The sequence below is a fragment of the Tasmannia lanceolata genome, unplaced genomic scaffold (genome assembly GCF_043159265.1).
Source record: "Tasmannia lanceolata isolate RefF3 unplaced genomic scaffold, GAP_Taslan_0.1 ptg000005l, whole genome shotgun sequence".
In the NCBI taxonomy this organism is placed as follows: domain Eukaryota; kingdom Viridiplantae; phylum Streptophyta; class Magnoliopsida; order Canellales; family Winteraceae; genus Tasmannia; species Tasmannia lanceolata.
In genome coordinates, this window is record NW_027518682.1 from 22,747,958 (window position 1) to 22,762,472 (window position 14,515).

The following is a 14,515-nucleotide window of genomic DNA, read 5'->3' on the forward strand; positions in this document are numbered from 1 at the left end:
TGTGTTCTGTGGTTTTTAAACATCAGTTACAGTAACGAGGGGTCTCTCTTCTCTCTGCCATACGAAGATAATTCATTAACACGAGAAAATTAAAAAAGAAAAGAAAAGAAGGAACGATTCTCACCTTCTAATTCCCGTGATTCTCATTGAAAAATTCTCGATTTCTTGTTAGAATTTGTCGAAAATGCGGGGAATTACAGGTGCCGGTTGATCTCTTCTTTTACATCCCTGCTTTTTCGATTTTCAACGCATGAGCATGCTTCGGTTTGATAATTTCGCACGAGAATCGGGTGTTTCGCTGATCCGTGTGAGGATTAAACTGATATATAATAAGGCAATTTGGATTGATTGAACGAGGAGGAGTCATGGGTCCGTTCCATGCATATGGTTCGATTCCTCATTGCATAAGTACCGAGAAACTGATTTTGATTCTTCAGGAAGTGCCGATTAAAATTGCGGTCGTGGTTTAGACTTTAGAATGTGGAACTGGATGGGGATTCTATTATGTCCTCGATTTTGGTTGAATTGGGGCTAGAGTTTCAAGTCTTAAAGATTGAATTCTTGAACTTGGGCTTGTGGGACTTGGATTAGGGCAGACGTTTCTGTTCCAATGCTTTCAAGATTTGGATCATTAGCTTGGAATGGGGGAACAGCTTTTGTAGAGCAAAGTTGCATGTGTTTGAAATTGGTTCCCTGGTTTTGGTGAGCAGTAAGGCATGTAGGTCTGAAGTTAGGGTGTTGTGGATTTTGGATTTGAACCAAGGCTGCAGGATCTATAGGTAGTTTCTTCTTCTATTTCTTATTTGAATTAGGTAATCATGAAATATGGGATACTTGCTAGCTAACATGTGTTTGAATTCGATTTTCTTGCATAATCGTTCCTCGTAGCTATTAGGTGTTAGAGTGTTTGGATTAGGGGAAGGATTTGGATTCGGGTGGGAAGAATTGTAGGTATTTTGTGTTGAATTATTGTTGCTGCTTGGACTGGGTTTCAGATTCAGGTATTCAAGTTTGTGAGCAGCCAATGAGCATTTCATAATGAGTGAGGCTGAGACGGTTCATGGAAACCCCCGACAAGACATTCTCTGAGTTAGTTGCCATAGTGAAATCCTGGATCCCTCGAAGGCCCAAGCCAGCGAATGTGTCGAGGGATTTTTGGATGCCCGATCATAGCTGTAGGGTATGCTATGAATGTGATTCCCAATTCACAATCTTCAACCGTAGACACCATTGCCGTCTTTGTGGGCGTGTTTTCTGTGCAAAGTGTACTGCAAATTCAATCCCTGCCAAGTCTGATGATCCAAAGAGTTTCCGAGAAGAATGGGAAAGGATTCGGGTATGTAACTATTGTTTCAAGCAATGGGAACAGGAGATAGCAGCCATTGATAATGGGATCCGATTGCCTAGCCCTGGTCTCAGTCCTTCACCTTCAGCGACAAGTTTGGCCAGCACCAAGTCTAGCGGTACTTGTAACAGCAGCATCACTGTTGGTTCTTCGGTGCCTTTCTCGACAGAGCCTTATCAGAATGTGCCATACAATTCCAGTTTTAGTCCTCGTGAATCTGCCCGAGTCGAACCAGGTCCTGATAAGCAAGATATGGAAACATATGGAAGGAACACAAATTCCACAGCAGACTTAGGAAACCCATCTCCCAACCAATTTAGTTTTTGCATGAACAGGTATGTTTATCTTTCCTATAATTATATAAAGATCTTAATATCCATGAAACAATAAAGCTTCAGTCCTTTTCTCTGTTGTTATATCAAATCACATGCAAGACGTGCATTGCATGCTAATGTTTTGTCTAGTCAATCAAGAAAATAGATGGGTTTTACTTTCTTCGCTGTGTTTATACTTTGTACTGCTACTTATGTCTGGATACATTCCAGTGTCTGGTGTAATGTTTTTTTTTTTTTGTAAGAATCTGGTGTAATGTTTTATATGTACATATATTATCTTGTAATCTCAAAACTTTATGATGTATCTGCACAAAACTTTCATCTTGTTGTGCTTTGTGTGAGTGCCTTGGCACACTCTGTCCATGGTTGACACCGACTAACATGTTCCTGTCATGGTTAATTATTTATGATTTGTTTAATGTTCTTTGGTCACAGGAGTGATGATGATGATGATGAATATGGCATGTATCGTTCAGATCCTGAAATAAGGCGTTGCCAGCAGTCTGATGAATACTATGGTCAAGTTGAGTTTGATGATATCAACCATGGCTATGGATCACATAAGGTGCATCATTCTGAAGAAAACACTGATGCTAAAGATTTGAGCTCTCCAAGACACCAGGGTGCAGATTCACAAGTTTTGGTAGGGGTTGAGAAGGTTGGGGAGGAGGTAGAAGGTAATTATAATTGTGATGAGTGTGATGCTGCTTCCTCTATTTATGGTGTGGAGAGTACAGATGCTGAGCCTGTGGATTTCGAGAATAATGGATTACTTTGGCTCCCTCCAGAGCCAGAAGATGAAGAGGACGAGAGAGATGCTGTTGTATTTGATGATGAAGACGATGAGGATGCTACTGGAGAGTGGAGGCACCTACGCTCTTCAAGCAGCTTTGGCAGTGGTGAGTACCGAAGTAGGGACAGATCAAGTGAAGAGCATAAAAATGCCTTGAAAAATGTTGTTGATGGGCACTTCCGGGCTTTGGTAGCTCAACTTTTGCAAGTTGAGAATCTGCCGGTGGGTGAAGAAGATGACAGGGAGAGTTGGTTGGATATAATTACATCTTTGTCATGGGAGGCAGCGACCCTCCTTAAGCCGGACACAAGCAAGGGAGGAGGTATGGATCCTGGTGGGTATGTGAAGGTTAAGTGCATAGCTTGTGGGCATCGCAGTGAGAGGTGGGGTTTACTGACTTAATGTTTCTTGTTCCAAGTTCTACCCTTGGGCTTTGCTCATGGTGTCTGATTCTGCTCTCTTGTTAATCTTGATTGTTTGCAAAACATTATAAATTCGAACAAAGCTTCTGCAGATTATTTCACTTTCATGGCATCATTAGATTCAAAGAATATGGGCAGACATCTTACCTGAATCTAACAGAATTTCGGCTTTGGCCTCTTTTTCTCAGTTTTGTGGTGAAAGGAGTTGTTTGTAAGAAGAATGTGGCACACAGACGTATGACATCAAAAATAAGAAATCCCCATTTTCTAATCCTTGGAGGAGCTCTCGAGTACCAGCGAGTCACAAATCTCCTATCAAGTGTTGACACTCTATTGCAACAGGTATGACCATCTTTACCAGTTTTTCCTATGTGAGCTAACAGTTGCTCGTAGCCTTCATGTTCTCACTTTGTATCTTCTTTAGGAAATGGATCATCTGAAGATGGCAGTTGCAAAGATAGATGCTCACCACCCTAGGGTCCTGTTGGTGGAAAAATCGGTTTCTCGTTTTGCCCAAGAATATCTACTTGCTAAAGACATTTCACTTGTTTTGAATGTTAAAAGGCCACTTTTGGAGCGCATAGCCCGCTGCATTGGGGCACAGGTTGTCCCTTCTATTGATCATCTATCATCACAGAAGCTGGGCCACTGCGAAATGTTTCGTGTGGAGAAGTTTCTTGAAGAGCATGGCAGTGCTGGGCAGGGTGGGAAAAAATTGGTCAAGACATTGATGTTTATTGACGGCTGTCCGAAACCGTTGGGGTGTACTGTAAGTCTTGAACCTTATATTTTGATATCTATTATTTCTTTCTGATGCTTTGTCTAAATCCAATCATATGATTAGCCGGTCACATCAAGCTGGCTGGTTATGTCAGTCTCAAAATCAAGCTTGACAGGATGTATGGTTGGTCCATCAATTTTGAAGTAGTGCTCACTCATGTGGTCAACATTTGAAGCATAATCCCTACTCAATTTAGAATTTTAGACTGCCCATTTTTGTGGAACCCTCTTTCTCAAATCTTCCTACTTTAGTTTTAAGTCGGGTGTACTACTGTCTTGACATTCTTGTCTGTCCATCCATTATTTCCTCCTGTAGATGATTTTGGCATGTACAGCTATAGCATGCTGTATTGCTTTGTTTTGTAGCTTGAATGGAAAATATTTAATTGATACAATTGATGTTTCCTATACTATTCACTGTATCTCTTGATAGTCTTTGCATTCTTTCTGCTTAATTCGGCAATTACTATGCCTTTGATTGGATGTGCTTTTTTTTCTCTCTCTATAGAATGTTTTCAATATATGTCTAGTTCATCATATCATGGGCTTGCAGCTTCTAGATTTTATAGTCCTTAGTATTAGCGACCTCTAACGGTTGCGTCCTTATATGCCAAGAATAAACATTTGGTGCTACCTCTTCTATTCTAAGCTACGTGACTTAGATATTTCAATGAGGGACCTGTGTATCTATGATGGGCATATTGCAACAAAACAGTTCATTAAGGAAAAATAAATGCAAATCTCTCCAAGTTATGGCCATGCGCTTTTGAGTATTCTTCATTTTATATTCATCTTTAGCTTTTAAAATGCATACGGGCATATATTTCTGGTGGGCAAGCCACAATTTTCTGTAAGGTTTATTGTTTCTTGCAGTAATAAAGCTGCAACTTTGTATTGCTTATTTTGGGACGACAAAGTCATTGCATGTCCAGATATATAGCTTAATCCTGTATTGTAAGTTATTTCTAGTGAATCTTACCTGCATAGTACATGTTATATTCTGTTTTCATAGGTGCCAAAAAATAATTTCCCTATCAAATATGCACTCATTTTGCATTTCTCTGAGGAAGATATACCCATTGTTGGAAGTCTGATAATTTTCTGCTTACAATTGCTTATGCTCGTGTTTATCTCCGGGGCATTCAATTGAAAGATAACTGGAATAAGTTATTTCTAGTGAATCTTACCTGCATAGTCCATGTCCAGATATATAGCTTAATCCTGTATTGTAAGTTATTTCTCGGTTTCAGGTTTTGCTCAAGGGTGCTAACGGTGATGAGCTGAAGAAAGTCAAGCATGTTATTCAATATGGAGTCTTTGCAGCCTATCACTTGGCACTTGAGACTTCTTTTCTTGCGGACGAAGGTGCTTCCCTTCCAGAACTTCCTTTGAAATCCCCAATAACTGTTGCATTGCCAGATAAACCATCCAGTATTGACAGATCCATTTCAACGATACCTGGTTTCTCAATTCCTGGTGCTGGAAAGACGCATCCTGATAGTGTTGCTACCCCAGGATCCAACAAGGTCCCCACATCAGACATTTCCATACTGTCTACCAAACTGTCTGCCAGCAAAATGAAGATGGCAGTAACTTCACATGTGTCTAGTGATCTGAAGTCTGAAGTTACAGAAACCGTCTCTAACTTTGTCAACCCTTCTGCTGTTGACCTGATACAGTTACCCACCGAGAAGGGTATCCAGGCCCAAAATGTCGCAGAACTGCTAAGCACAGGTCCTTTCTATTCGTCATCTCTTTCGGGGCAACAAATTGTAAGTCCTCATGATAAGTTCTCTCTGTATTATGCATTCGAAGAGAAGAAGAATAAAGTGGGTTTTGAGGAACCTTTTGAAGGGAAACATTTCAGAACCAACAATCAAGAAACCCCTGATGGTTGTAGTGCCCCTGGCGAGAGTTTTGGGAGTCTGGAGATCTCAGATGGAGGAGGGTTCATGCGTGACAATGCCCACATTGATGGTCAGCAGATGATTGGAAACCAATTAGGTACTTCAGACTTGAGCTCCTTTCATTGCGACAATAACCTTCGTGATGACCAAGCATCAGCCAAGGAAGAGTTTTCCCCATCTCCTTCTGACCATCAGAGTATTTTGGTTTCTCTATCGACCCGGTGTGTGTGGAAAGGGACTGTATGTGAGCGTGCACATCTCTTTCGGATCAAATACTATGGGAGTTTTGACAAGCCTTTAGGGCGATTTTTACGAGATCATCTATTTGACCAGGTAGTTGTTTTCCATTTCCCTTTTGTTTTTTTTTTTGCCAATAAGAACCAACCCCTTCAAAACTGACAATACTAGTTGTTCATGTCAGAGTTTCCGGTGTCATTTGTGTGAAATGCCAACTGAAGCACATGTTCATTGTTATACTCATCGGCAAGGCAGCCTCACAATTTCTGTGAAAAAGCTCCCAGAATTTCCCTTGCTAGGAGAACGCGAAGGCAAGATCTGGATGTGGCACAGGTGCCTGCGGTGTCCTCGGACTCATGGGTTCCCACCAGCAACTCGAAGAGTGGTGATGTCTGACGCTGCTTGGGGTTTGTCTTTTGGTAAATTTTTGGAGCTTAGCTTTTCAAATCATGCGGCTGCGAGTAGGGTGGCTAGCTGTGGTCATTCTCTGCACAGAGACTGTCTTCGCTTCTATGGGTACTCTCTCTCTCTCTCTCTCTCTCTCTCTCTCTCTCTCTCTCTCCTTTTTGTCTCCCCCCTCCCCCCCTCTCTCTCTATCTTTATCTCTCTCATGATACTTTTCTTACATGAGCAGGTTTGGAAAAATGGTTGCTTGCTTTCGGTATGCATCGATTGATGTTCACTCTGTTTACCTGCCACCTCCCAAACTTGATTTTAACTACCAACATCAGGACTGGATACAGAATGAAGCGAAGGAGGTTTGATGATCACATAAGTCTGCCTTTTTAAAGATTTTGCAGCTTGTGGGTGCTAATTCTTGCTACACCCATGAAACAGGTGGCTGAAAGGGCTGAGCTTTTCTTTACTGAAGTATTCAATGCTCTGCGCCAAATTGCAGAGAGAAGAGCGGGCTCTGGATCAGTTAACAATGGCACAAAAGTCTCCGAATCAAGACGCCGTATTGGACAACTGGAAGAAATGCTGCAAAAGGAGAAGGCAGAAATTGAGGTGACATGGCTTCACTTTCTCTTTCGCTTTGCTTCTATTTCCGCTTTCCTGGGAAAGCATATTTAGTGACAGTTTTGTAATTGAAGTTTTGTCGCGTTACCAGGAGTACCTCCAGAAGGCATTAAAAAAGGAGGCAAAGAAGGGGCAACCAGTTATTGATATTCTGGAGATGAATCGGTTACGGAGGCAGTTGCTATTCCATTCATATGTATGGGACCATCGCTTGGTATTTGCTGCAAGCGTGGAAAATGGTCTTCATGAAGAACTGAGCAGTTCCATCACAAAACGTAAGACGTCTGGTACTTTTGAGAAGCATGTAGAGTTGAATTCAGATTCCAAGCGAAATAGTGATTTTACCAGTTGTGACTCTCTTCCTCTGGATCCTAAATCTGATGAAACTATCAAAAGGATCTTGTCTCCACTTGACAGTCAGGGGGTGGACTGTGAACGGGATCCTAATCTTGGAAAGGAAAACCAGAGTTACCTTCCTACTGGCATAAATGTCAGTAAGCATACTGAACCATTTGAGGCTGGTGTTGGTGTTCGTAGATCCCTCTCAGAGGGACAGTTTCCAATTATGGTAAATTTGTCAGACACCTTGGATGCTGCGTGGACAGGTGAAAATCAGCCAGGGAGTATAAGGCCCCAAGTAAATGGTTTTGCAATACCTGATCCACCTGTGGTTGATTCATCAACTGCATTTCAAACAATGGCAGTGATGGTCGAGTCTGAAGAACATTCTTGCAATGCAGAAGGCAGAGGTGGAGTAGAGGTAACACGACCTTCCGCGCTCATAATGCCTGTCAAAGGTTCTGACCATGCGGATGACTTTAAAAGCTGGATCGGGACACCTTTTCAGAGCTTCTACCGTGCTTTCAACAAGAATTCATGGGGCAGTGCTCAGAGACTCGATACACTGGGTGAGTATAATCCTGTCTATGTATCGTCGTTTAGGGAGTTAGAGCGTCAAGGTGGAGCAAGGCTGCTGCTTCCAGTGGGTGTCAATGACACTGTTGTTCCAGTGTATGATGATGAACCAACCAGTATTATTGCCTATGCGCTGGTTTCCCCTGATTACCATTTCCAGATGTCTGATGAGAGGGAGAGACTAAAAGATAGTGGCGATTCTTCAATATCTTTGCCGTTTCATGATTCAGGAGGTTTTCATCCTTTTGTGTCATTTGATGGAACTTCCCCTGAATCTTTAAGAAGTTTTGGATCAACAGAAGATAGTATTTTATCCATGTCGGGGAGCAGGAGCTCCCTGGCTCTGGATCCTCTTTTGTATACAAAAGCAATGCATGTCAGAGCTTCTTTTACAGATGATAGTCCACTTGGAAAGGTGAGATATACCGTTACATGTTACTACGCTAAGTGTTTTGAAGCATTGAGGAGAACTTGTTGCCCATCTGAGCTAGATTTCATAAGGTCTCTTAGTCGTTGTAAGAAATGGGGGGCACAGGGTGGGAAGAGCAATGTCTTTTTTGCCAAAACCTTGGATGATAGATTTATCATCAAGCAGGTAACTAAAACGGAGCTAGAATCATTTATCAAGTTCGCTCCTGAGTATTTTAAATATCTCTCCGAGTCAATTGGTATGGGAAGTCCCACATGCCTGGCAAAGATTCTGGGAATATATCAGGTATGATTTGCTCTTTTGGAATTCTTTTGTGGGTTTCACTCTTTTTTCCGTATATTTCCTTCTGTTATCTGAAATTGCTTTTTAGCACATTCATCAAAGTTTTAAGAATAACCATGATTTTCCCGAGTCTCACAAATATATGCATGAAACTTTAGACCTGAGAAGTATGACATGATTTTGGGCCAAGGTTAAGAACTCAACGCGATGAGGGCAGTCCGGGTCCTCTCTAAACCCACTTGAGTACTTGGTCAAACTTTTGAGTTTAAAAAGGGTACAATATCATTCAATTGCTCAATTGTTGGGTACTTTGTCGAGTCTTTTGAGCACCTGATCAAGCTTTTTCTGTTTTTGTGAAAAACGAGTTATCCTCCTAACTTGACTCTTTGTTGCTTAAATCACCTTGACTTGCTTATTTTTCAACTACTAAGACATCCACTTTCAAACAAGGTTTTAAATTTTGGTTTCGGTACCGATTTCGGACCCCACCGAAATCCAAAATTTCGGGCTGAAATTTGGTATTTCGTTTCAAAATTTCGGACCGAAATTCCGAAATTTGGTACCTGACGAAATTTCAAATTTCGGGAAATTTTGGTTTTGGTCCCCACCGAAATCTTCAGATTTCGGCTGAAATTTTCAGATTTCGGCTGAAATTTAAAACCATGCTTTCAAAAGGTAAAAGATGTATTGAAGTCTCCCCAAACAACTGAGCTGATGCTTTTGTTAATTATGTATGCTAGCCAATTGCTAAACAACAGTACTACATATGATTGATATTTTTGCATAATAAAAACCAACTATGGAAGTGGGCACTAGATTCCATGTTATCATTTTGTTTAGAAACAATATTGAAATATCCAGCAATAATCCATGGAAGAGAATTATAGGCAGAGACTTGTGACAAATCACTCCCAAGTGTTCTTTCCAGTTTAGTACATTTGGCATTGTTCTCAGTCTTGTAAGTCTGAGCACCAATAATCGAGTTATCAAAAGTGAGAGTCTAAGGTTCCGAAGGCAGCTCGTGCAGGGACGGATTCTTGGAGTTTCTCCCCCTCCAAACTAATCTATTTTTTTCCTCTTCCATGCGTTTTCCTAGACTTTTTCGTGTAATTCCGTCCCTCAAAAGTTCATCATAAAAAGCCTTCGACTCGAGATAATACGGACTTGCGTGAATATCAATAGTTTGTTGTTAAAACTTCCTTATTTGATAATCCATTAACATAAAACCTAATAATAAACAAATTAACATGATCCTATTAAACATCATTCTTACGTAGGCATTTTTTACTAGAAAAGTGTGTGCTGGTCACTTAGGGTAGATGGATATATCTAAAATTCTAGATTGTCATGTGAAATTGACTCAATACCTTTGAATGGAAAATTGACTTAAATGTTGGTCTTTAGGTTCCCTTCTTTCTATCCAAGTTGGTGAAAAACATGGCAAATGAGAATTCCTTCAAAACAGTAAAAATTGACAAACGGTGGGATCCTACAAATGGGGAGTACTAAAATTATAGGGAGAAAAATGATCATAAGTAAGAAATTAGATGTGGGTTAGAGTTAGGGAGAGCCTAGGAGAAGGAAGAAGGGCAAAGAGATTGTTTGCTTCATAAGGGAAATAAAGAGAGATTTTTTAGCAGTACCAGGGTTGGCGTCAGGTTGGCAGCTGGCTGTAAACTTTGCCACTTTTCTATGAAATGAATCCTATAGAAATTCTTCATGAAAATTTTCTAAAGGATTCATTAGCCGACCCCAACTAGTTTGGGATAAAGGATTAGTTGAGTTGAGTTGGGTTGAGATTTCAGCGGTACCAGGGAGGGGTGTGAGTTATTAACAAAATTCCATCAATCAAATAAAACTGATAGAAAAATAGAGATCCTTTAGTAGTTCAATTATCTCAGACAAGTTTATTCAAAATTTTCCGAATTGATGATCGACTCAGCCAGTTTCTCTGAAACCCAAAAAATCGCCAGGTTTTTTGGGATTCACTACTTGGTTCCTCCTGGCCAAACTGATTAACGTGATCTGGTTCTGAATTCATGTCCCAATGTTTTATCCGCTGCCTTTCGTATCTGCATTCTTGTTTTTAAACAACTTTTTACTTGGTGTGGTTGGACAGGTCACTACAAAGAACCTGAAAGGAGGGAAGGACTTGAGGATGGATGTTCTGGTTATGGAGAATCTTTTGTTCGGACGGAATGTAACAAGGCTTTATGACCTCAAGGGATCTTCACGATCACGGTATAATCCGGATTCAAGTGGGACAAATAAAGTTCTTCTAGATCAGAATCTGATCGAAGCGATGCCAACTTCTCCAATTTTTGTGGGAAACAAGGCGAAGCGATTGCTGGAGAGAGCAGTCTGGAACGATACATCTTTTCTTGCGGTAAGAATAATAACTGTCCCATATGTTTCAACTTCCAAAATAATGAGAATGACTTGGACCTTTGAAAGTGCCAGGAAACTTCTACAATTGTGGCTTTGATGCGGATTGTAGGTCCAATAAGAGGCATTATTGACCATTAGGATTTCTAGGATTTATTTCCATGTTATTTAATCTACAGGATTTTTATTTCCATGGTTTTTGGTTTTATGGCTTTTGTTTTTCATGTTATTTAGAGTTAGGGAATTTATTTATTTTCCATGGAATTTTATTTCAATTGCCTATATAAATGATTGATTTCTCCCCTCTACATATTTCTTCTTCTTCCTTATCCTCCCTCTTCTCTTCTCCTATTCTTCTTATTCTTCTCTTATTCTTTGATTTCTCTTTCATGGCCTACATCAAGAACTGTGTTAAAATGTTTCTTATCCTCTGATATACTTATACCATGTTCGTTTCAGATTGTGATAACCGATGGTGAGGGCCCCAACCGATTATTGGCCCAAAATGGCCAATATGGCCAATAATCGGTTGGGGCCCTCACCATCGGTTATCACAATCTGAAACGAACAGGGCCTCAAGCTTGAGGCTGTCTTGAATGCAGAAATACCCTCATTTTTTGTGAAAGGTCTCATCTGTTTTCCATGATATGGGTCCATTCATTACCTTCTCTTGTAATCGTGGCAGGGTTATGCCTTTTTTATGAATAGGAACTGAGTAGTTCCTTTCTTATGTTTCTTTCTAATATGTTATATATAATGGGGCTGCTGCAGACTATTGATGTTATGGATTATTCATTATTGGTGGGGCTAGATGAGGAGAAGCATGAGCTGGTTGTGGGGATAATTGATTTCATGAGGCAATACACATGGGACAAGCACTTGGAGACATGGGTGAAAGCATCGGGCATCTTGGGTGGGCCCAAAAACACATCCCCTACTGTGATTTCACCCAAGCAATATAAAAAGCGCTTCAGGAAAGCCATGTCTGTGTATTTTCTTATGGTCCCCGATCAATGGTCGCCTCGTACCATCATCCCCAGTGGGTCTCAGTCTGACCTTGGCGAAGAGAATTCTCAGAGCCTTTCCCTTGAATGATGTTGTAATGCAATGCCTGTATATGTCAAACTGTAAGTTGGGAATCAATCTTATTCTTTTTTAGTTTTTTCTTCCTTTTTTATTTATTTATTTTGGATGGCAGCCTCATATGTGTTCTTGTTTAGATTTGTCAATTATTTGTTAATGATGCAGAACAAGGCTGTTTTATGCCATAAAATTTCATCAGAGGTATAGTAATTAGACTACCTCAGTGAAATACTTGTACAATAGTTGTATTTATTGCAATATATTGGAGTAATACAGTCTGTTCTCGGGGAGCAGCAGCACCGGGTGATAGTGACCATGTCTCAATGTATTACATTCATCTTTTGAGGAATGCTAAACCGAAGGATGCCCCTGTAAAAACCAGCTACACGGGCGCCCTCATTGGACCATCTCACCAAAGTGCATTTATAATGGCACAGAAAAGTATAAAATTAAATGTATAATAAATGAACTTTGGTGATATGGTCCAATGGGGGGCCCTTATAGCTGGTGTTTTGCAAGGGTGCTCCTTAGTTTAGCATTCCTCATCTTTTTATGCATTCCTTTACTTGGTATTGACATTGAGATGTAAGGTTCCATACTAATTTCATGCAGATTACACCATGTAAGCATTCTATTTGCAGAGGTCTTCTTGCCATTTTATAGGAGATTGCATCTTAGCTATATTTTATCTGTATCTACCCTATCAGAAATGTATGGGGTGTAAACTAGTGTGGGAGTTGATGGCAAGGTCTAGATGGATTTTCTGGTGCCATTTCAAATTGGTTTATAGTGTATTGGGTGTGTATCAATGTATCATGAGTCTGCTCAAGCTCTTTTGGAGCTGCCATAACCTTAGGGACTGGAGAGGCCAAATCTCTGTCCATGGCTCTTTTTTGTGATACTCTGAACTATTCGGAAAGAAAGGAGCCAAAAAATCTTTGATCACAAGTGATCGCTGATTGGGAGGCTTATTCTTGAAATCAAAAGCTTGATTTGAAAAGAAGTTTTGTGGCATGGCAATGATTGATTTGTTTAGAAAATAGAAGGAAATTGTGCGGAGCAGGTTCATCAAGGATAAGATGGGGACTAAAGTTGCTGTGGCCACCAACGTCATGGTACCACATTCAATTCTTGTGGCTGCTTGTTTACAGATTCTGATTTTCATTATTATCTATCTTTACTATCTATACCATATATGTGCTATCTATACTTTACATAACGAGAAAACCTAGGTGGCCCTTGAGGTCATTTAAAACCTTATAAATGTATAATTTTATTTTAGCTATTAAATACCTTATAAATGTATTTCTTTATTGTTATTAACTACCTTATGCATGTGAATTTCTGAACATTGTAATTTTTCTTTTCTAGCCAAGGTGTGTAAAGCAAAGAATGGGTGTATTTAATGCAAGAAAAGGGGATAATTTAAGTTATATTAAAACGGAGGCTTTTCCCTGCTTCGACCATTTCAATGGAGGGAAGGATAATTATGAAAAACCTCAATAAACTAGCAAAGATTATAAAACACTTGCATAATGATGGAGAGTCTGATGCAAACAGCCCGGGGAGGATTTGTTTGGAAAATGCCTAGACCTTTTTTTTTTTTTTTTTTTTGTGTGTGTGTGTGGGGGGGGGGGGGGGGGGGGGGGGGGGGGTGTTTGTATGTGGATGTGAAATTCAAAGCAGCAAGTTGGGAAGAGAAGAGAAGAGAAGAGGAGGAGAAACAAGGAATGTAAGTAACGGGGGGTGGGGGGTTATGTGGATTTGAAATTCAAAGCAGCAAGTTGGGAAGAGAAGAGAAGAGGAGGAGAAACAAGGAATGCAAGTAACAAAGGTCCATAACTGATGCAGTTTGATAATCAGGAGAAGCTGAAACACCAATTTCCGAGGCATGGGGTCCAATTTCCAATTCAAACATATTAGATGAATCCTGACTGATTTATAGACCCTCGTAGGTGGAGGAATCTTTGGCCAGAAACAGAGGGAGCTAGGGTGCTGGGAGATTGACCATAGATGGTCAGTGCCTCAGTGGTGATTTCAACACATTCAGGTTCATGGAGGAAATGAAGGGCTGGAATAGGGTCATTACATGCATGTCTAAATTTAATGATTCATTTACATAAATGAGTTTATTGATCTCACACTCAAAGATGGTAGATCCACATAGTCTAGTAATAGACCAAACCCAATTTTGGCACGTTTTGGATAGAATTATCTCAAAGGATTGGGAGAAGCACTGCCTTGGGTATGAGCAGTTGAATTTTTCTTATCACGCTCCTATCATTCTCGGGTCTATCGGTTCTTTTGATGGAACTAAACCTTTTCATTTTGAGAACTGTGGTTGAAAAATCCGAGGTTAAAAAAGAAACTAGGCGAGCGGTGGAAGGGGCTGGTGGAAATGGATGGAAAGGCCAAGATTTTATGCAAAAGCTGAAGCATGCTAAGAAGTGTATCATAGTGTAGATAGATGGAAAGGCAAGATTTTATGCCGAAGCTAAAGCACGTTAAAAAGTGCATCAAAGATTATAGAGATTGAGTAATTTGATGACCGAGAGGAAAGGGAAGCTAAAGGGTGGTGGAT

General features: G+C 40.4%; 1 protein-coding gene across 2 annotated transcripts; it reads left to right on the plus strand.

The window, feature by feature from the left end:
- Positions 1 to 12,243, plus strand: LOC143877999 (1-phosphatidylinositol-3-phosphate 5-kinase FAB1B-like). 2 transcript variants are annotated; one of them, XM_077380380.1, is made up of 12 exons: positions 1 to 779; positions 996 to 1,680; positions 2,116 to 2,856; positions 3,084 to 3,237; positions 3,320 to 3,664; positions 4,926 to 5,915; positions 6,004 to 6,335; positions 6,454 to 6,577; positions 6,657 to 6,827; positions 6,931 to 8,469; positions 10,586 to 10,852; positions 11,623 to 12,243. In XM_077380380.1, exons 2-12 carry the CDS (start codon positions 1,061 to 1,063, stop codon positions 11,944 to 11,946), a joined length of 5,607 nt encoding a protein of 1,868 aa, XP_077236495.1. In that variant the 5' UTR covers positions 1 to 779; positions 996 to 1,060; the 3' UTR covers positions 11,947 to 12,243. The 2 variants fall into 2 exon arrangements, with proteins under 2 accessions (XP_077236495.1, XP_077236493.1); XM_077380378.1 differs by having other exon boundaries at positions 1 to 1,680.
- Positions 12,244 to 14,515: the final 2,272 nt, after the last annotated feature.

Excerpts from the sequence above, each read along its gene's own strand:
- LOC143877999 (XM_077380378.1), top strand. The coding sequence starts at position 1,061 with ATGGAAACCCCCGACAAGACATTCTCTGAGTTAGTTGCCATAGTGAAA. Across the intron at positions 6,336-6,453 it reads GACTGTCTTCGCTTCTATGG|GTTTGGAAAAATGGTTGCTT; the intron begins GTACTCTCTCTC and ends TTACATGAGCAG. Across the intron at positions 10,853-11,622 it reads ACGATACATCTTTTCTTGCG|ACTATTGATGTTATGGATTA; the intron begins GTAAGAATAATA and ends GGGCTGCTGCAG.